Here is a 22,933-nt window from a genome sequence, read left to right on the forward strand (position 1 = left end):
GGCAGTACGTCAATGTGTTAATTCCACCATATACTATATATATACATGCAGGTAAAAGAGATATAGATAGATTAAATAGATCGATTAATTGCAAATAAGAGCATTTCTTATTTGGCTATTGTTTCTTCATACATTTTTTTCAATTTTAAATAATATTACCTATGCATTATTTAAAATTATTTTTAATGAAAGTACGTATATGATAGTATTAGGCATTATACCTAAATTCTAATAAAGATGCGAAAAATGTCGAAATTATTTAAATATATATCATGCAAAAAGCAAAGTAACATTGTGTTCAGGGCTTCAAGTAATACCTATAGATAGGTACTTAAGTACTTAACCAGCTATAATTAGTATTTATATAACCTTGGGTATGTGTAATAAACCTATCTTTTTTTTTTTTTACTAGCACCTAATAAACAATCTGTATCTATAGCTATAAATATAGACACAATAAGAATATATGTGATAAAAGTTGCAATTACCTGGTAATGACATTTTCTGTTATAGTTTGTTAATTAATTTTATTTATTAGATCTCGACAACACGTCTTATACGTTTCAGGTGTGTCTCGGAGGATCTCCTGCAGGTATATTGTGGTAGCTAAGTTTTTTATTAGTTGAGTTGGATGATTATATAAACGATTATTATGAACTCTTTTATAAAAGATTTTTTGTTCATAAGTTGCCTTGATACATAATAGTAATCTTGATTTAAGTTTTAAGTAGTATGTATTAGTCTGTGTGATTTGATACGCAAGGTGGAGCATTCGTTAGTTTTCTAAGAGCGATATTTTGAAAAGTTTGGATGTTCTTGATATTTGTTTTTTTCGCATTGCAGGCCTAAAGTCGAAGTCCGTAGGTCCATAATAGTTTTGATAGTGATTAGTATATATAAGCAGTTTAGTTCTGATGGAGTATTTTATTAAATAAGGATTTGACCATGTGAAGATGACAATTCAATGCTAATAATCTTTTAGTTACCTATCTAATATGTGACGAGCCCACGAAATCTTTGATCTAGAGTAAGGTATATTTAATTTTTGAAGAGTATAGGGAATGTGAATACCGCATGGAAAATTTTAGGACAAGGAGTATGTCCGGAGTGAAGGTTGTGTAAATGGAAACCTATATCATATGAAATAGATATCTATATTATCTGTATAGCATTAACAGTAATTAAATACGATTTAGCATAAGTATATTAATAATATATACTTTTCGGGAAAAGTATTATTATTTTGTTACCTAAACAAGAATCACCTTAAATAAGTATATAGTCGTTATATAATAATATTACAAATATTATAGTATATTGTTGTCATATTATTGATTTCGTGAAGTATATTATACGTAATAGTATAAATATATTTGCTATTTGCTTGTTTTGAATAAAATATTTCTATCGTGTCGACTGCAAGCAAAATTAATTACTTTATTTATTTTTGAGTGTTATTCATTATATTTTCCATAATAGGCATACACTTATATAATATATTGGAGCTATTTCAACATACCTATTAGGTATATGCTCCTGCTAGGTATACTTATAGTTTATTATAATAATATTTCCCCGAAAGTAATGCTTGACATGTGTATATAATATATTATAAAATCTGCTAGACCGTCATCAGCTTTGTGATGAGTGGCAGAGAATCAGCTATGTGAGTTAGTGGACTTGAAATTTGAATACCTACATTATTTTTATTAGTGTTCAAAGTTTTTTATATTTTTTTTTGTCATGACCGTGTGGTTTCGAACTTTTATTTTATAAGTGAAAAGTTTCGGTGTATTACATATATATCTACCTACTATTTATTATATTATATAAGTGTCTTCATTAAAAATTAATAGTACATATATAATATGTTATGTAATAATATTTAAAAACCTATACATGTTATTCGAGTTGGCTCGGCAAAACTAATCATGTCACGTTTGTTATATATATAGGTACCTATTTTAGTTATCTATGCATATATATAAATGTATAATGTACCTATATGTATGTAGTTATAACTATAATAGAGTTGGTACCACAGATTGCAGATATGTGTGTTTTGGTATTTGTTATTGTATAAAATACATCATTATAATCTATAGTTCATACTACATTATATAATTTAATATTTTATACACATATTATAGGTACATTGGGAGATGTATTCACAAAAAAACATTTTTCCATGCCATATAAATCCACTTTATAGAATTTGCGAATATATATACTTCGTGTTTATACGATGAGTTTATTATAATATACTTAGGTATCCATTTTATGAAGTAAAAATGTCTCTGTTATGTAATGTTAATTACATTTACATTATTATACTTATTTTTCATAATAATATATAGGTACTAATTTAAGCTTCGTAATAATATATCATCGCACCATATCTATTTTATTCTACATATATGTAGAATATAAATATTATTTCTAAGTTTCTGTCTTCAGATAATGACTACGTAAAATACTAACATTTGTTATTGTCTCTATATCTTTTATTCACTCATTACTCATTATTATATCAAAACCACTCTTTAGATCTCTTATTTTATTACCAGTTATTACAAAATCAACTGTAGTAAAAGGTGTAGATATTTTGTTTTATTTATAAATGTCTAGGTATATACCTACTATATGGCACTTTCAAAAGCATTAAAGATACATTGACCAACTGAAGTCTGAAGTCAATGATAAATTAACAGTTTAATATACTTATAGGTAAGAAAAAAATACTATTAAAAATTCTTTTACAAAGATAATAAAGGCTTTTATAAAGACTACCTATTTATTATCAAAACATTTTGGTACTTACTTATAGATACGATCCGTTGTTGAAGTCTGTATAGTTAGGTAAGAACAATAACAGATTATTCAATCAATTCTTAATCATATTTTATATCATTTCGAGAAATTGAAATCTCCATACCATATATTAAAAAAAAAACAAATGATTATATAGACACATTTCAATTTACAATAGTAATCATACAATTAGTATATACCTGAAAAGTTTGTATTAATTTTCAATTACTCAATATATAATTATACAATATACCTATGATATTATAATTTCAGGCATACATAATATATAAGGTGTTTTATTAACCGAAATTTCTACGATGCACATATTATATCATCAACTGCATATAGTAATATTATGCATTACGTAGGTATGCAATATATTTATTATGTAGTTAGGTATATTCAATACATATTAAGGACACAATATAAGCGAGCATTTTCGCGTTCAATTGGGTTGTAGCATACATAAATATATGGGTATAATATGTTGCAAGTGAGTTGTTTTTAAATTAGTCATAACACTCATAACTTAGAACTTACTATAGATATTACCACTTATGTCTAAATCTATGGAATATGGATTATCTATAAAAACACGTATGTATATTGTGAAACCGTAATCAAAACTTAAGGTGGCAAAGCGTGCCAATTTTGTTGTGCAAACACGCTAGTTTTTGTCTCTCATCCTTATGCCGCTTATGGTGGCTAATACATTAGTATACAACGGTCAATGATGCGTTATATATATAGCGTATACCTATATACCGCGTTTTATTATATGACGAAACCATTTTTTATGTATACCGTTAAAATATACTCGATATATATATATTTTCGTTCATATTATTATGTGTATATTCGTAAATTAGTTCTGCGGCTTAATGATATATATATATATATATATATATATATATATAGCAGCAACAACAATAACAACAATAATGAATAATCTAAATAACTACGACGTGTGACAAAAATGTTGGGTTTATTAGTTTTTTTGAACAAGTGCCAAAAAAAAAAAAACATTTGCACGTGTGACGGGAAAATAATCAACATCACGTGAAACTACGTCGTGTAGCCTATTACTATATATTACCTATTATTATATTATACTCTATATCTACATATATATATATAGAGTTCAATCATACCTTTATAGGTATAGATAGGTACTCTATATTCACTTACATTTTTAAGAATAATTTTGTGAATTGTATTAAATTGTGATCTATTGCGTTATATTTTATGTGTTTCAAAACAATGCTACATTTTTCAAATAATTATATAAATTAATTTTTCAAATTTTTTTCCTACTTTTTATACTGTCTATTGCTTAAACATAAAATTATTTTTGGACACTATGTGAGAGACATTATTTGGTCCGATTTTTAGCATACAAATACATATTTGTTTATAGTTTTAAATGATTGACGAGTAATTAAGTAATTATCATATACTGTATATTATAGGTAGTTCTATTTCTCTATTAGGCCCTAATATTACTTCCTTATTTAACTAAGATGTATAAAAAAAAATATATATTTAAGTGCTATACCTTCATTTAGACGTTCAGACGTTTCTAATATGAAACTCTTACTAAATATTTTCTGTTTTCACCGTCTATTATTATTGCATTTCACTCATTTATTTATCTTATCCAGTGCTTGTACATATAGATAGTAAATTTTCATTAGATAGAAGAATTTTTAGAAAAATAAAATTGTATAGGAAGACAGGATATTACACACATATTACATATATATATATATTATATATATATATCATTTAATGTGAAAGGGGATGAGGACAGTATACCGATTCTTTTTTTGTCTACATCATAAATATGTGACTTAATACAGCCTCCCTAAACGGCTAAACTGCAATTTGAGTTGTTTATTTGCAAAGACATTTATACATAAATAAGTAGGACGTTAACGTTTGATCATCCTTTATGATATGCACTCGCTATAAATTTATAATAATAAACCACCTATATATTTTCTTATATACTTCGCACAGAGGACCGCGGCGATAACAGTAAATAATAGAAGAGACGAGAACGGCAAAAAAAAAAACATCCGTCGTGTCGTCGCACGTTATCCGTCGTCGTCGTCGTCATCGTCGTCACACCTTTATTATTATTATTATTATTATTATTATCTGTCGTTCCGTATACATTCCGCTCCGGCGGCCGGATTCACGGGCGTTTTTCACGGGCGTTTTTCACGGCCGCCAAAGAAGCGGCGTATTACGGTTTTTTTTTATTTCACTTGGCGTTGGCAACTCGGCGTGACGGCGGCGATCATACACAATCTCTATATATATATTATCCATGTACATACATTTTATCATGGTATATATATATATATATATATATATATATAACGCGATAGGCGGGTATATAATATGAGCGTTCCCTACGACGACGCGCACGCACAGCATTTGGCATGGCGCGAGGCAATATACGCACATACACCACACACAACAATGGGCGACCGATTTTCCGAACTCATCACAATATGATACACGCGCAGTGACGTACGTTTTTACATCACAGCAATCGAGACGCGCGACGGTTGATCGATTATTATACCGCGCGAACCGCATGCTCGAATATGATGGGAATACCAGGAATGGTGGAAAGGTGACGTGCTGGTGGTGGTCTTTAAGGTGTTTACGTAATACATTATTGTGACGATTTTATCCTGCGGCACTTAGGGTACTGCGATGGGTGCGTTAATGAAGAGTATAGAGTTCGTTATATTATGTATATATGTTTTAGTTGTATAAGTCTTCTGCCAACACGCGAAAGATATATATAGTTACGTTTTGTGAACACTTGCTGTCTGTGCTCGAATTGGGGGGGGAGGGCATAGGCGTGTGCAGACTTTTTTCGTAGGGGATGCCAATCACCGGGTCGCGGTGATGTCGTCGGATTCGGGATTATCCCAACTTCTATTATCAATGGAAATGTACTTGATAAAAATTTTAAAAAAATAAATAAAATACGTAGCCTGAACTGTCAAAAATTTCTAAACTGATTTCTGTTTATAAAAATATAAAAAAAAAAAAACAAGTTGACTCCGCAGACCGCAGGGATTGCATACCCGGCATCTTCCCTGCACACGCCAATGGGTTGAGGGGGTGCGCAGGGGGACGGAGCTGACCTACTATTTTTTATTTTTTTATTTGCGCAACCCTACTTTTTTTTTTTACCTAGACGGGGGGAGACGGTACAAACTAATGTCTGAAATAATTTTTATTAAAATATGGATTTTTAATTAATGTCAATTATATAAAAAATTTACTATTTTTCATATCACTATTATTTTTGATATTGTAGTTTAATAATTTATTATATCTTTTCTTCGCGGTTTAATATCTATAGCCGTGCTTTTCTACGGTCCACAGAATAGATATGGTGCACAGATACAATTAGTGTGTGATGGTAGGTACTATCTAAAAAAATCTTGTTCTGAACATAGGGTAAGATCTTACTCTATGGTTCCGAACGAAATGTTACCAGTTTTAGTTATGGTTATCATTTATCAGTGTTTTGAATTTTTTGATTTTGCATTGTAATCGAATTTGACGAATTTCGACTTTTCGAGTAATTTTGTGTTCAATTAATAATTATTAAAATTATAATGATTGTGACATTAAAAATATTATAATATGTTTTCTTTACAAATTATACATTCACACAGACCGGAATAAGATTATAATGTGTAACTGGAAAGTGGTAGGTATTCAAAATGTACGTAAGGTCGGTGGTGTGAAAGGGGTTGTGGGGGGTTTCGCCCCTCCCACGGGTCTACTTTGATTAATTGTGCACTTGGAACGCAGTTTTTAAATCGTTGGTTAGGTTAGGTTAGGTTAGGTTAGGCTTTCTTGTATATATATCAGATTTGATGCGTGTTTTTCTGAATGTAGAAAAGTTGTTAGAAGCCGAGTTTGTATGTCTGAATAATAGTTGTCAGTCAGCAATGGTGTGAATTGAACTTGGACGTGTGCATTTGCCTTGTGTTTCGTTTGTGTCTAGTCAAAAGTTTTGTTTAAGTGCCTTGTGTTATCTAAAGTCATCTCCGGTGAAAATCGATGGATTGTGGTTGGTAAACCCACCCGCACCGGGTCGCGGACTATAGTCACACATAGCTTCTGGGCTATTATCTGTTTTTTTTCGCGCATTTTGTAAAAAATATTAAGTCTGAAGCTTGGTTATGGTGTATGGTTGCAGCTATATATCATTGTACATTATAGGCGGGTATGAGCGCGCCTGACGACGACGACGACGACCCACTCACGTTTGACACCGCGTGAGGAGACCTCGCACTCACACAAAAGGCGACCGATTTTCCGAACCCGTCACATGATGGTGACGTACGTACATCACAACAATCACGGCGCGCGACGGTTGATCGATCACCGCGGATCCCGTGGTCAGGCCGGTGGGTCTTACGATGTGGAGGGGTGTGGGTGGGTGACGATCATAAGCGTATATAATATATTACCATTATTACCTATAATAGTAATGATAATAATATTATTATTATCGTACGCGGCCGATTATCGACGGTGGGATTGACGACGGTTGGGAGGGGGGTAGGGGCGGCACAACGCGCGATCGGTCGTCGTCTGTCCAAATATTTTCACAACGCATCGACGATTTCTATATACTATTTATTATAACGCTTGGCGGCCATACACGTCATGCGGTACCTATTTATACAATATATTATTATAATGCGACGCATAATATCATCTACGCGCGCCATTGTGTACAATAACATTATTATAAGGTTCCCGCGGGCGGCGGCACACGCGGCGACTGTCATGCCGCGCCGTCGCCCGGCCGAGACGACTCCCCTGGGGAAAACCGCGCCGCCGCGCACATAACCATAAAAATATATCGCGTATTGTGTGCGCGCGCGTATCCATTTTCGAAACGGGAAAAACGGTTTCGTTCTGTGTGTGTGTGCGCGCGCAGAGACGATTGTGCAGCTTGATGTATATACGTACGTCTTGAATATCATATATTCATATTGTATTACAATATGGTGTTTACGGTGATGATTTTTATTATTATTGTAATATAGCACCTACGTATTATATATAATATTATAATGCATTATACTATATGGACCCATGTGGAAAAAAGTTTGTTGTACGAAAAAACGAATTTAAATATAAAAGAAGAAATATAATAAAATATCAACTCGCGCGGCGGAGATACCAAGCAAAACGAAACGGGTCGGTAAAAAAATCGTAAAAAGAAAAATAAACCCGTCGGCCGATGCGGATTGTTAACGGTGCAACGATCCTATATATACTCGGGTACCTACCTATTTTTTCCGCACAAAACCAATATACTTTCACACGCGTACACATGACGCATATTAATATATATATTGTATAGATGCTGTTGCAGTTTGGCGTATCACACACAATATATACATATACATAGGTTTATATTAGGTATATGCAAATTGTACACCAGTATTTGATTGGTATCTGTGTGTGTGTGAATGTATATTCTCGATTGCGTACGATGTTTTATGCTCAATCATTCGGAAAAGAAACGGGTGCTCGATTGATTTATACATTATGCGAAAATGCGACTGGGTTCTATCGAAGACACCTATACCTATGATATTATTATGTGCTGAGAATTCGATGGCGAATACGAATTTTAGTGTCGGTGCGATTATATATAATATGTAGTATTTTTACAGTATATAGTTACATATGCCGGAATATGAGTAATTAATGTTTAATATTGAGTTAATACCTGTATACTTATAATGATGCGGATGTAGGTATATAATTAGATAAAAACCAAACTGATTTCTCGTATACATTTTTTGCAAAGAGGTCCATTTTTAATATCTATATTGTATTCCCTAGTGGCCTAGTCATTAAAATAAATTGTTCATTTACACATCAGAAATTATATATATTATTGTACATTAGGTATCGGGTCCGTAATCCGTTATAGATCGCTCAAATTATTTAAATGTACCTGTAGGAATGTAGGATATATCAGTGACCATTATTGGGTGTTAATGAGGGTATAACATTGCTTTATCGTCAGCGCGATAGCGTAGTTGATCGTTTTTCAATTATTTTATACTACCTCCAGGAAAATGGTTCAATATCCAAACAAAATAGTAGTTTGATTAAATTTATTTTATTTTTGGAATTAAAAGTTAAGAAATTTTTAATTCAATTATACCTAATAACTAATAAGTACACTTTACGCGTACTGTTATTTTCATATGGTGCAAGTATATAAAATTAAATTGGAAAAATGAGGATGATATTAGTTGTGGTTGCTAATGTGCTATGCACTTCAATATATTATATTATTTTGTTCTAACCTTCACATTAAAAATAAATATATTTAAATTATTTACATGCCACTAATAATAATAAATACAAATTTCGATCATGTGTTCATTTTAATTTAATTTTTGATTATTTTAAAGAGGGTAGCAAGTATAATAAACATATCAATACATGCAATTTTTACAATTTGGCAGACCAAAAACGTTAATATATTAATATATAAATATGTTACCTACATTTATAAATAATTGTGGTTCTTTCAGGCGTTTATTTTGTTAGTTTTGATAGTTATTTATGCCCTTGTAAATATTTAATACATACATCTACCTACCTAATATTATATAGTTCTTACGATATCATATATAATATGTTGTACAGTGTTAACATGTACACATTATATGTACATATATTACAATATACATATCCGATAAGCCATCATAACTGTTGTCGATTGGAAACTAATGTGCTTCTTAATTTTTGTCTATTCATGGTGTATTGATGTCTCTACGTTTTATACTGAATAATGATTTTGATCTTCAATTGTTTCCCGAAGCTTTGCATTCATCGATGTATATACTCCATTCAATGGTCTTTCGTTGCCTAATCGGAACATTTTCCGGTCTTATGGTTATATTCAAATTGTATACACAATAATATTTTAATTAACAATCGCAATTATTCGCAGTCTTTATATACATATATAGGTAATTGTATTGTGGATATATATATTATTGAATGCTGCAGCTGTATAGTGTTAGGAATTTTTATACAATAATGAAATTATTTTATTTTTTTGAAATTATCATTCATAATTAGTTGTCCTTATACTTCTTATAATCGATTTTTTATTCATTATAATTTATGAAAAATTAGTATTGTATTAGAATTTAGAATTTGTATTACTACTATGTATATATATAGGTTGGTACTTAATTAGGTACCTATATGATTATTTTGATTAAAACCTATTTAGTACACAATAAAGGTTATACGAAATATATACTTTCTTGTGACGTGATTAAAATGGTATATACACAATTTATGATTATAAATTTATGATAGATAATATATATATATATATAGGTATAACAATATTATATTAACATGCATAGAACATGTTTAATAATATATAACAATATATATAATATATGTTGTATAAATTATTTAAAGCATATAATAGTAGGCGGATAAGATATAACTAAATAAATAACACGGGGTGTAACTAATAATTTTGTTATTTGTGACGGAAATTACAAGGATTCCGCCTATATAAAAACAATATCATTTGCATGTATAATTTTCATGCATATGATATTCTCATTATAGGCATTTAGAATATATCTAATTGTTGAAAGTGTCAACTATATCATTTATAAATGATTGAACTCAATAATTGTTTAGCCGGTGGCATATAAGCCAAGTATGATCATTATTAGTATATCAGTATTTATTATTTTATTATGCACTTAAATTATTAACATATTATGTTACAAGTAGGTACTTAGCATCAATGTACCGTTTTTTTAATACGTATTTATATACAGTTTTATAAACTTTAGTCTATGTGGCATTGTCTATTTGACAGCGATCAATTAACGAATTAACTATAGCGGTTATCGGCGTTATATAAATATGTATTTTTGATAATGAAGTTCATTCTTGTGGGTTTTTTTTAAGATGTTCATAATGATACTCATAGGTATACCAATTCTCAGAATTGAACTTTTTATATCACCTGCATTTACAATGATTTGAAGCCAATAATGAAAATAATAAAAAATCTGTCTAGTAGGTACCACTCTTCTGTACCTATATTATTAGGTGTTTTGTAGTACCACACTGTTGAGTAGGTTAATGCAGTAAAATATGGAAGTATTGAATTATATCTTAATTCAATCATATGATAAATCATTGCAAACGATGAAAAATGTTCGTGAGTGGAGGAAGTTAATTGTCTAATTTTTTATTTTAGTAACCGAGGTGGTAAGGTTACCTAACAATTGTTTTAATAATAATAATAATAATAATAATACATTTTTAATAAAAATATTTGTATATTTTCCCTTATTATTAATAAATAAAAACAGAGAATTTCTACTTCTAGAACTTTTGACCTAACAAAGTTCAAACTTGATCCGACTGAAGATTAATATTGGAGCATTTTTTTTCTCCCCTGATAATAATCCCCACTTCTTCCATTCTTATAAACCTTAATTTTTGACACTACATATTAATTTTATATATTTAATATATGGAACAATTTCAATTATAAGACTGTAGTAATCATTTCATTTCATTATAAATAGGAACACGATCACTGACAAGATACAATATTTTTCAGTTCGCAGGATATGGTCAGTGCATGATAACCAAAACTATATAAAAAGTAAAAATGTAAATAAAATCGTTTTCTGGCAAGATATCAATAAATAATTTTATATTTGATACAACAATCTAAATCGCAAATGCGTACCTATACTTACCTATGCAAGGGACTTGTCAATAATATACAAACTGATGTGTGTCTAACATTATATGATGGTAATACTCAACAGGTAAAGACCAATTTCGTCGGTACCAGATGGATGAGGGTCACAAATTTTTGTTTAGTGTGCACTGTCGTCAACGTATTACACGTGTATCAGGTCCACATTAAACATTTTCTTGTTATTCGTTGATTTGAGTACTTACACCTGTTTAGGTAAAATTATTTCACTTGTCGTATTACAATCAACCACATTTAATGATCGCACCTCACCAAACAGTGAGATAGTTGAACATTTTTTTTTTTTTTTTATTGGAATAAAAAGGCTTCAACATCTCAGGTCATTAGCCTAAAAGTAATTACAAGTAATTACATTCGTAGTATTATATAGTAACGAGTTGTGACCAAACAGTTTACATGGAGTACGACGCATGGTGACAAACTGTTATATTATAATATGTAGGTAATAGGTACCTATATACGCACCTATAATCCTATAATATACAAAACTCGGTTAGTCGTAATATCTGTGAAATGCACAATAACTATTAGGTACGTCTTGTAAAACTGATCGAGAAACGGACCCGTTAATTAAAATTCACCCGTTAGCAAGTATCGCTAGGGACTCGGGGGTCGCCGCGACCGTGGTATACATTTGGTGACCGTGGCTCAAATTGGTCATTGTAGATTATAGTATCTAACCTTACTTGAGCGGTATTTATAAAATATATAATCATTAATCACCGCGAACGGATAACCGTGATAATTTCCGTTGACGGGCATTTGGCCGTTTTAAAATGAAATAAACCTGTTCGTTGTGTGCCGTGATGGTCGGTTTTCGACCAAACAGTTGTATTCTGTTATAGGGTTGTCATCCGCCAGTACGTATATCGTTACAGTGTATAACCGCTGAAATGTTGTCCGCTATTCGGAGGGTTTTCAGTTTGTAAAATGTTTGTATAGTATGTAATTTGTTCCCAAATAAAGTCCGCTATATTTGGAGGTGTCCGTTAGGGGAGGTTTCACAGTGTATATAATATTAATAGTTCTGTGTGGTGGACTTGTAACATGTTGTAACACGAACCTACATTTGCAAGCTTTCGTCGTTACCGGTCTGACCAATCGCGTCGCCCGTTTTTCGAGGGATTTTATATGAGCTGAGAGGACAAGAGTGAGCAAGATCAAGGCCAGCTATAGGCGCGCATCAGTATTTTATATGCATATACATATTATTTACAGGTGCCTTGTATAAGATTAAACTGTCATTCATATATTACACGCGTCAATGACCTGCACTATTGGCGTAATGGTGTGAATGATTAAATTTTTTTTTACAGTTTTTATTTTTACTATGTATACTTTATGTAGGTATAGGTACCTACATCATAATATGGCGAGTTCAATGCGTTCGTAGTTTTTGAAGTTACGCTGTGGCATTAAAATGCACAAAAAAACGATACAATATTTCTAGTTCAGTATCGATTGACAGTTTCATTTTTCTTATCGGGTTAATAAGACTTATGCGGTGGTAGGTTATCAGATTAAGTATATGTACGTACGATATTATTGTAAAAAAAAAGTCAGATGGCAAGAAATGACGTCGCAACAATTATATATACAACTATACAAGTGGAGCTCAAATTAAAGGACCTAAAAGTTGATCTAAAGTATTACTGGTGGTCGTAGGACTTAATAATAATCAGCGCTTTTCGATAATTGATTATTTTTGCTTTTGACGATGGTTTGCGTCATATCACTGATGCGAGTGATTGGTTTTTTTATAAACAATTTTCTCTAAGTTCAGAAAATATAAATCTTATAAGAGAAAAAAAACATGCGTATTTGTGATAGCTGTACATTGTTATAATAAATAAACTATCAAAATAATTTTAAAGGTTATTCATAATAGACAAGATATTTGTTTTGAATATATTTTTAAAATTTTATTTGGGTATTTTTTTACCATATAATAACATGGTGTTTATATAGGTACTCACCTCGGTGCATGTACCGCAGAAGTTGAGCGTCGTCGCATGCGCTATAATGATAACGTCGTTCATGACGCGGCCAGCCAATTTCAAATGACGTTGCCGCCATTAAGTTGTATAATATATTACAATATGATTGTACATATCTATTCTGTATATAATAATATAACTAGTTCTAAGTTTATCAAACGTTGTTTAATTTCTATATTATCAATTATTACAATTCTGTAAATATTTTATGTTAACCTTTTTCAAAACGTCAAAATATTATATTATTTTAGCGTTAAGTTTAGATGACTAATTGTCAGGAAAACTTTATAAATAAAAATAAAAAAAAAAACAAAAAATTACAATATGTAATACCCGATTTGGCGCCGATTATGTACCTACGATTTCAAAGAGGTCGTCAGAAATCTGTTACACGATATACAGCCGCCATCGCTTGCTGCTGGCTACATTACGAATGTTCCTTCGTAATGTTTTGTACACGAGACAAGCGCGTGGTATAGGTGACCGGTGTTACGCGTCAAGCCGTCGCCATTCCGTCGCATATACGAGTATGTACTTGAACAACATTTCGGCTGTCGTATTTTTTAAAACCGATTTACCGCGATATCGAGAACCCGCGACCACAACTTACTGCTATTTTTGCACTATTGCACTGGTGCGGCGGCGCATTGTTGTGTTTCTGGAATAATTATATAATTAGGAACAATCTATAGACCACGTCAGAGCACTATATTATAGTACGATTGTTTTCCCTCCCCGACCCACGCGCAACGTATAATCATATAATAATAAAATTTGCATTCTGCAGAACTAACCATGTGTTGTCAGTTGTTTAGAGTATGAGTTTATCAGCTATATTTTTTTAACTTTAAGTTAACGGCATTATCTGTATTGTGTTCTCAAGTTGAATTTTCTTGCGATATTTCCATTTTAAAATAAGAGTATTTTTAAATTGTAACTTTTCGTGTAATATGGACACTGAACTTGAAGTTTGATTTTAGGTCAATTCACCAATACTAAATTTAATTATAAAAGTTCGATCCTGTTGTATGAATCCAAATATGTTACCCTTATACATTGCTCATGGGTAGGACGGGAAAAATGTCTGACATCCTATAAAGTGAAAATCAAATGATAAAAATGACTTTTATTACAACCTCTTATCTGATTTAAATCATTACATTTAAGTGGTAAATGGTAATGTAAGTCATTAAAACTTGCATAAATAAACAAATTTTGGTTGTATAATGTATAAATAATGATAATAATATTATATCATAATTGCGTATTCATATAGTTTTAAAGATGTTATAGGTAACTGATATAAGTTTTGGTTGGAATAGTAACCTGTAAAGCTATAAGGTTTAAAATTGTAATATAGAATCTTACAGTTTTGGTATCTTTGGATTTCATCATAGATTTCATTTTATACGTTTGGTGAGTGTGTGTGTGTGTGTTTTTTTTTGTTGATTTCGAGTAATCTTTTACACGCAATACCTCTACAGTTCCTATTAAATCGTGTGTATTGCTGCATTAAGAAGTTTATATGTACGACCAAGGTATACAATATAATTACTTATTCGCTCTTTTAAATCACTGAATTGAAATAACTGTCATACTATTAAAATATAATATTTATATGGTAGTAAAATATAGGTATATAGTTATATCAACCATCCGCGGTACTCGCTGCTACATATTTTTGATGTCCTAATAATCGAATCTCGTCGTCTATTCGCACTCACAGACTCGTCCCGATCTTGTGCACGGTACGATTCTATATGGGTATAGAGGTACTCGTATATAATATAATAATACACATATAGGTATAATAATAGGTGTATATGAATGAATCATATAAATTATGTCATCGGTGTCATTTGTCCGTAGAGCCGCTGCAGATGTTCTTCTGCGGGTTCGCGTGGGCTTATTATTATATATATTGTGTATGATAACTTCATTCAACGCGCACTTCTCATTGTGATCGAATTCATCATACAATATACTATGTATATATATATATATAAGTATATATTTGAACACGCCGAAGTTTTTTTTCGTATATATATATATATATATGTGTGTGTGTGTGTTATGCGATGGCGTCCGAATGACGACGACGACGACGACGCGTATATAATATGTATATATTGTATATATATTTATTCATACAAACAGAATGAATGGAAAAATCACACCGGCGAGACGCTTATCCTCCTCCTTATATATATATATATAATAACAACGATGACGCTTTTTTGGGGGTTTATATATTTGTATATATATAATAGTATCTACCGATGTGTGCGGAGACTTGGGCTGCGCTTACGACTGACACGTATATATATTCATTATAGATATATTCGCTTTATACGCCGTGTTCTCCCTCAGGGTTGTACCCTCGGCTTTGGGGGTGAGTTCCAGCGGGTGGGGGGCCCGGGTGATTAATGGCGTTGCGACGCAATCACGACCCCGCGCGCCGTCGCCATTAACACAATGTGCGCAGGGATTTTCACCCTCGTGTGCGTGTCTGCCGTCTCGTCTCGTTTCGTTCATATATATATACGCACCGAAAATGGCCGCTCCTCCTGCACTGTATATATTTGAACGAGCAGGCGAGCTCGCACGTCGCACTCGCACACGCATCACGTTTATATATTATATATGGGCACATGTTACTAATACAGCGAATCAAAAGAAGGAAAACAAAAACCTTGAAAATCATTTTCCAGCTTACAGAATTGTAACTCATAACGTCCTCGTGGATCATGTTAACACATAATGGAAAATGTTTTACTATTTTCCATACACAAGGAATACGAAAAGTGTATATAATATCTAAGCTTTGGATACGATCTCACAAGTATATATTATGTACACCTATATGATATCAAAGTCCTAAATTCAGCGTTTTGGTTTTCAAATTAAATCGAATTTCTAATTTATCTCGACAAAAGTTTTAAATCCTGCGCACAATATATTTTTCATTAAAATAATAATTAATATAATACAAGATTGCTAAGTCGTATAAAAGTACTTATATGTCCTTATTATAAGTCTCCTAGTTTTAAAAACATTGAATTCTGATTCCACTCTAATATATGGGATGGTCCTCATAGTTTAGATATATACTTATATATCGGGTGTATAGTAGAAATCATTATCGCGTATTTAACGTTCGCAGTTTTATCTTCTTTATTGTTTATAAACATGTATATTATATGAATTATATGATACATACCGAACATAATATCAATATTACCTATTAGGAATTAGGAGGGTGTACCGACATCTGTTTTTGATTTGAGAGGATGTTGGCGCATTTTTTCTCTCCTTTTCTGACTCGAGTTATAATTATTTTAAAATTTAAAACTGTTTGTTGATTTTAAAATACGCATGACTCTCTTTAAGATTCAAATATAATAAAAAGTCTATAATATGCCCTAGATAATAATCTTACCTTTAGATTATTATTTTAAATGTAAAATTTGTTATGTTGTGCGTGGCTCGCATAGAGAGAAAATAAAATGAACTGAAATCCTCTGATTGTCATATTAATATTCATAATCGTATATAATTTTCAAATAATTGTGTCGATTCCAGCGATTTTAACTGTGTTGTTTTAAAATTATTTTCAGGACGCCGAACTCGTGGAAGCCCTCTGGAAAGTCGATTTGGATTATGGAACTGCGAGCGCCACGGCTGAAAGTCGCGGTGCTTCTCCTTACGACAGCTTCAACTATGGATCTTTTTTGTCACCTGGTGGCGAACCGCCACCGCGCAACTTCTCTTTCAGCAGGTCCAGTGCTTCATCCAATCGCAGATGGTACCTTCCACCTAACTCAAGTGACTTTTCGACTAGCTCCAGTTCGTATCAGGTAAAAAATAACGGCGTTTCTCATACACTAACTGTATATATAATATAAAGTATATTAACTATACGGCCACTCCTATAGTTTATGAGAAAATTTCGTCTATACTTTTTAATATTATTTACGTTCCGTGTATCTGTAATCTATATAATACATCATATGATAAATTATTGCAGCTTTTGTAAATGGGATTTGTTTTTATTAAATTTTCTAGAGCCGATTTGAACGTGCCCATAACTCTGATGGAAATCCCTGGGAGGTCGGTAGCTTGTTGGTGGACCTCAGAAATGCAGGTACGTTACATGACGCGTACCTATTATTAAACAAAATTTTCTATTCCGATTGTCGTCATATTATCAATAAGCGTGTATACAAGTGTTACATGACTACATACGGCTGTCGCAATGTGTACGATATTATTATTAAGTTGTGATTCCCTACCAAGTGGGTGCGCAATTATTGATCAACGGATTGAGCAACGAGTATTAACATTATAATTAGTAATAGGCAAAAGTGTTATTGAAATAACGTGTCTAAAAAAATTTGGAAATCATCTAAATATCGATGCTTCATACGTAACATAATATTAGATATATCCATATATTTTATATAGGTACCTACTTGTATTATATTATAATGTAAGTTTTTAATATTCATTGACTGCAAACTTGTAAATTTCTTCTGATTTTGAAATTTGGATACCTATATATATATATATATAAATTATGTACATATAATATATATGTTTATTATAGTACTTTAATTACATACGAAAAGTTTAATATTATATGCTGTAGATGACGAGAATTCGTATTTATTTAAAGTAAATATGTTCATTAATATTTCTTCTGCATTTTGTTAATTTTCTAAAGCAATTTTAAAGTATCTAAGTATTAGGTACTAGTTTATTATTGCCATTGACTTACAACTTGACTTTTAAATTTAAACTATTTTTAAGCTTTATTGCTTTGAATAGTGTAACGTCTTTTCTTGATATAGGTAGTCGAATTATTTTAGTCTTCTCAAATAAATGTTCTATTAATGAGAATGAATTATATACATGATGTATGTAATGTATGTATTACTCACATAAAATACTTAGGTTTATTACTTGATGACTTTTTGTATAACAAACTAGCTCATTATCTCATGACCATTATGTTTAAATTACTTAAAACAAATGCATTTAACTGGTAACTATCTATCATATATATTATATGTCCCATCAGAAAAATGTTGTACCCACACTCCTATAGTTATTCGTGTTATTTCTATATATTTTATTTCTGCCGGTTGTTGTGCAAGTTTTTACGAATGCGTTTGTTCTTAAATTACCCGTCTTTTGGTCGTGGTAACATATATTTTAATAGTGTACGCCACATACAGGTATATATTTGTGCTGCAGTATATGTCATAAGGTGTTAAATAAATTGAGCTGTTGAGCATTGTTGAACTCGTAGTTATTACTGCGCGATATCATTGTGGTCCGCAGCTATAGGTATTAGTGCTCGCGTGCGATGTATGTTCTTTTTCTATAATATGCTTATTATATTTATTCCGAAACGTTGTCTGGCGTACGAACGAAAACGAAATTTGTATTCGCGGTTTTCCAATTCAAAATAAACCTTTGAGATTTTCCCGTCGATACACATTATATTTATGCGCGTGACTGTATATATAAGTGCGTCCGATTTATATTCTCATTATTATTCGGTTGCGGCTCACCCTTGTGTGCATGATGTATAAATGCGCGTTGTCGGAATTGAATTTTTCCGCTCGTTCTCCGAGGAAAATGCGTGTTACATAATGCATGAATAAAAACGTTTTATGTATTAAGTGACTCTGGCGTTCGATTGGGGGGCTGGTGGCGGGTGGCCTGTCGAGGGGGAAGTGTTTGTAACCCTATAGGAAGGAAAACGCGGCGGCGTGTTATAAGCGTGTACACTACCACCGCCGCCGCCGAAGAGCGTCGTCTCAACGTCATCAATCTTCCGCGTCCGTTCTTTTGTTGTTTACCCGCCGCCGCCGTCTCCGGTCATCCAGGGATGAGTCATTTGTTGGCCATACCCTGGTCTCGGTTCTCTGATATCCGGGCCTTCTCTTATACCACCTAAATCCCCCTTTTCCCGATCATCCCATTGCCCCGCGGTATCATTCCCTTGTAGTTCAGTTTTTTTTCGATTTTTTTTTTTTGCCATTTGGCCTCCCCGACGTAATGGAGCGACAGCCGCCAATCCGAGAATAAGTGACGCGCGAGCTGTAGGACCCCATGAAAATTCTTCCCCCCTCGAACAAACGATGTATAATAATATATACTTGTCTGTTCTCGGGTTTTCAAACGTATACACACGCACATGTACACACTATACTATACCTATACATATAATAATGATATGAGTTCTTAATATAAAATGAAATATAATAATAAATAATATATATATGTGAGTGCTCGTTGTGCGTAAATTTTTTTCTCCCTCTTAGATATTATAGATGCGGTTTTTGTGTGTGTAGTCATGGTAACGCGCTTGCATTCACGGATAGGCATATATTTTTTATCCATATGTTCATATGCTACATCTATTATATTGTATATACATATACATTATTCCTAACGGCTGACATAATATGTAGTATATATTTCGTATAGTCGTGTGCGTATTATTCGGAATATGTATACGGCGGCGTTCCTTTGACATACATATAATATTATTATGTGGATTGTGGGTACGTCTGTATAATATACACGGTTATCCGGAGATTTCGATATGGTATGGATCGTGTTTTATACTTATAAATTATGTATACGATATGACATTCTTGATTTTTCTGTTTAACACTATATTGCTATAATGCTATGCAGTATATATTTATAATATATAGTTTATTATACCATTTATACCATCTGTATATCCTTTCTCTTGGCGTTCGATATATAATAGTGGCAACAATTAAATATACTTATTTTAATAGGTACATCTTAATATGATGAAATATAATAAAATATCAAAATCGACTGATTGGTTTAATGGGATGCATATCACGTTCTTATGCATGAAACGTAGTAATTATATAACACATCAATAGTTATTTATTAGTTATCAGTGTTATCACATATGAAATAATGGTGCTTAAAATTGAAAATGGTTTTTGAAATGCAGTAAATGTTTCTTTGTAAGTTTCACAGCTTTCTGTAAACGTTCTTTTTGATTCTGAGCGGAGCAATAAATGTACCTAATGGTTTTACAATGGTAATGTGTATTATTATTATTATTATTATTATTATTTGTGTTTCTTTACACGATAGTAAGTAGTCGAAATAATTCTTTGATTTTCGGGTTTGACTTGAAATTCACACAAAATGTTTATTTTATTATTTCCTATAATTGATAAAATTTTCAAAATATTTTAACTTGTTTTCAATTGTTTACTGACATTTACTATGTGATATAATATGTAGTTTGTAAAATTTTGATAAAATATTTTGCTATATGTTTTACCGTGATGAAAATTTTAAATAGAATGCAAATATCGATTCAATTTTTGATTATAACTTTAAATATTACACATAAAAATAATAAAAAATTGCATAATTCATACACAAATTTAAATTTGTTTACCCATTATATAGCACCTACATAATAAGTTTATCTAGAATTCGCCATTCATAACAAATAATTTGAACTCGATAGAATAAATAATGATAATCTTCACTGTTTTTCTTACAACAACGACTAGGTACCTATATTTATATTATAACTGCATCATTTTAAACATGATCGATATAAAATAATTTATTGTAATTTAAACAAATGCATGATTTTAATAACTATTTTACTGTACAAATCTACATATTGTGTAGTTTTAACATATAAATACCTAGTGTATATGTTTGATTGAAATGTGTTAGTTAAATACAAACAAAACCTTGAATCATCTATTGAAATATATAAAACCCACTAAGCTACAGACTACAATACTAAAAAGTTTATCTTTTTACGTTAAAGGTATATTGTCTAATTATTTTGAGAATGTATTATTTATATACTTTAATAATCTTTAATTCTTTACCGATTGCCTTGACCGATTATAGTCATCTTTTTTTATGTCGCACTTCACGATCTAACGGTTTTGTCATAGATTTTTTTAATATAGCAGTAGTTAATGGGTTAAATCTAAGTCTCAGACCTTATAGTCTCAGTACATTGTTTGTATGCTCCAAAAACTTCAATGAAATAGCTGTTTTAACATTTTTCATTGGTTAAAAAATTGAATTTAATATCAACATTTCTTTAACAGTCAGTTATTAGTCAGTGCAGGTACATATTTGAAATTTGAAATTATTTCTGTTAAAATGTTACTTTAGTGAAATTTTCATTTATAACCACTAGCAATAATAAAATAAGTGTGAACTAATCGAACATTATTTTTTGGGTATGATATCTCGTCAATTGTATTAATTAAATGTATAAATTTACTGTAATTTACTGTATAGGTATATTGTAATTAATTTACGCTTCTCAACTTCATGATGTTAAAAATTTTTATTATATCAATAAGTTCGATGACCTTGTATGTCAGAAACACTTTAAAATAAAAAAATAAAATGTATAACAAAAGTTATAATGATAATAGTACCAAATATTAAACTATATTAGGACGTCCTGATATTTCTGGATTTTTGATTATTGTGGTTTATATAGATCCATCTGTTAATCTTCAGGACTTAAAATCAAAATATAGGCAGCATGTGTGAAGATATCAACTTTGACTAAATTTTTGAGGCGACTTATATCGTGCTTAGAACATAATGGCGAAAACATTGAACAATTCCTAAGATAAATTTAGTTAAAAAATTTTGTTTTAGATTCTGAGTGGAGCGATGAATGTATTGATTTTACCATGATGTGTGTGTGTTTTTTTTTGTGTCTGTCATCACGTTTTGGTGCAGTAAAAGTGATTCGATTTTTGACTTCAGTACCTCGTTCGATCAGAAAGTGAATCTAGTTGGTACTTTGGGGGATCAAAAGTAAAAATGTCTTAACACTTTTCTAAATAATCTAACTAAAAATTAAGGGAAAAACGGGAAATTTTACGCACACTCATTTTTCGACAAAATCGATTTTGGTTTTTGATGTAATTTTAATACAAATGACCATAGATGATACATGAAATTTTCACCGAAAGTTTATATAAGTATATTCTATCCACCATGCAATTTTCAAAATTCAAATTCAATTTTTATGAGCGTTTGAAATTTAAATTTTTACTACATTGGATTTTCACTTATGGCAATTTCCTTATTTTGGTGTAACTCTAATACAAATGACCGCAGATACTTGAAATTTTCACTGAATGTTTATATAGAAATTTTATATATTTCATAAAATTTTCAAAATATTTTGATTTGTTTTGAGCTGTTTACT

General features: G+C 31.2%; 1 protein-coding gene across 2 annotated transcripts in view; it reads left to right on the plus strand.

Annotated features, from left to right (window-relative positions):
• The window catches only part of cnc (NFE2 like bZIP transcription factor cap-n-collar), a 103,725-nt gene that overhangs the window by 33,086 nt on the left and 47,706 nt on the right, over window positions 1–22,933 (plus strand). For both annotated transcript variants that reach the window (XM_015524933.2, XM_089221867.1), the window contains exons 3-4: window positions 17,277–17,516; window positions 17,725–17,803. In XM_015524933.2, the coding sequence (XP_015380419.1) occupies window positions 17,277–17,516; window positions 17,725–17,803 (319 nt within the window). The remainder of the gene's footprint in view (window positions 1–17,276; window positions 17,517–17,724; window positions 17,804–22,933) is intronic.

This window comes from Diuraphis noxia, unplaced genomic scaffold (genome assembly GCF_037042655.1).
Source record: "Diuraphis noxia isolate RWA-SAM2 unplaced genomic scaffold, SU_Dnox_SAM2 contig0003, whole genome shotgun sequence".
Taxonomy (NCBI): Eukaryota; Metazoa; Arthropoda; class Insecta; order Hemiptera; family Aphididae; genus Diuraphis; species Diuraphis noxia.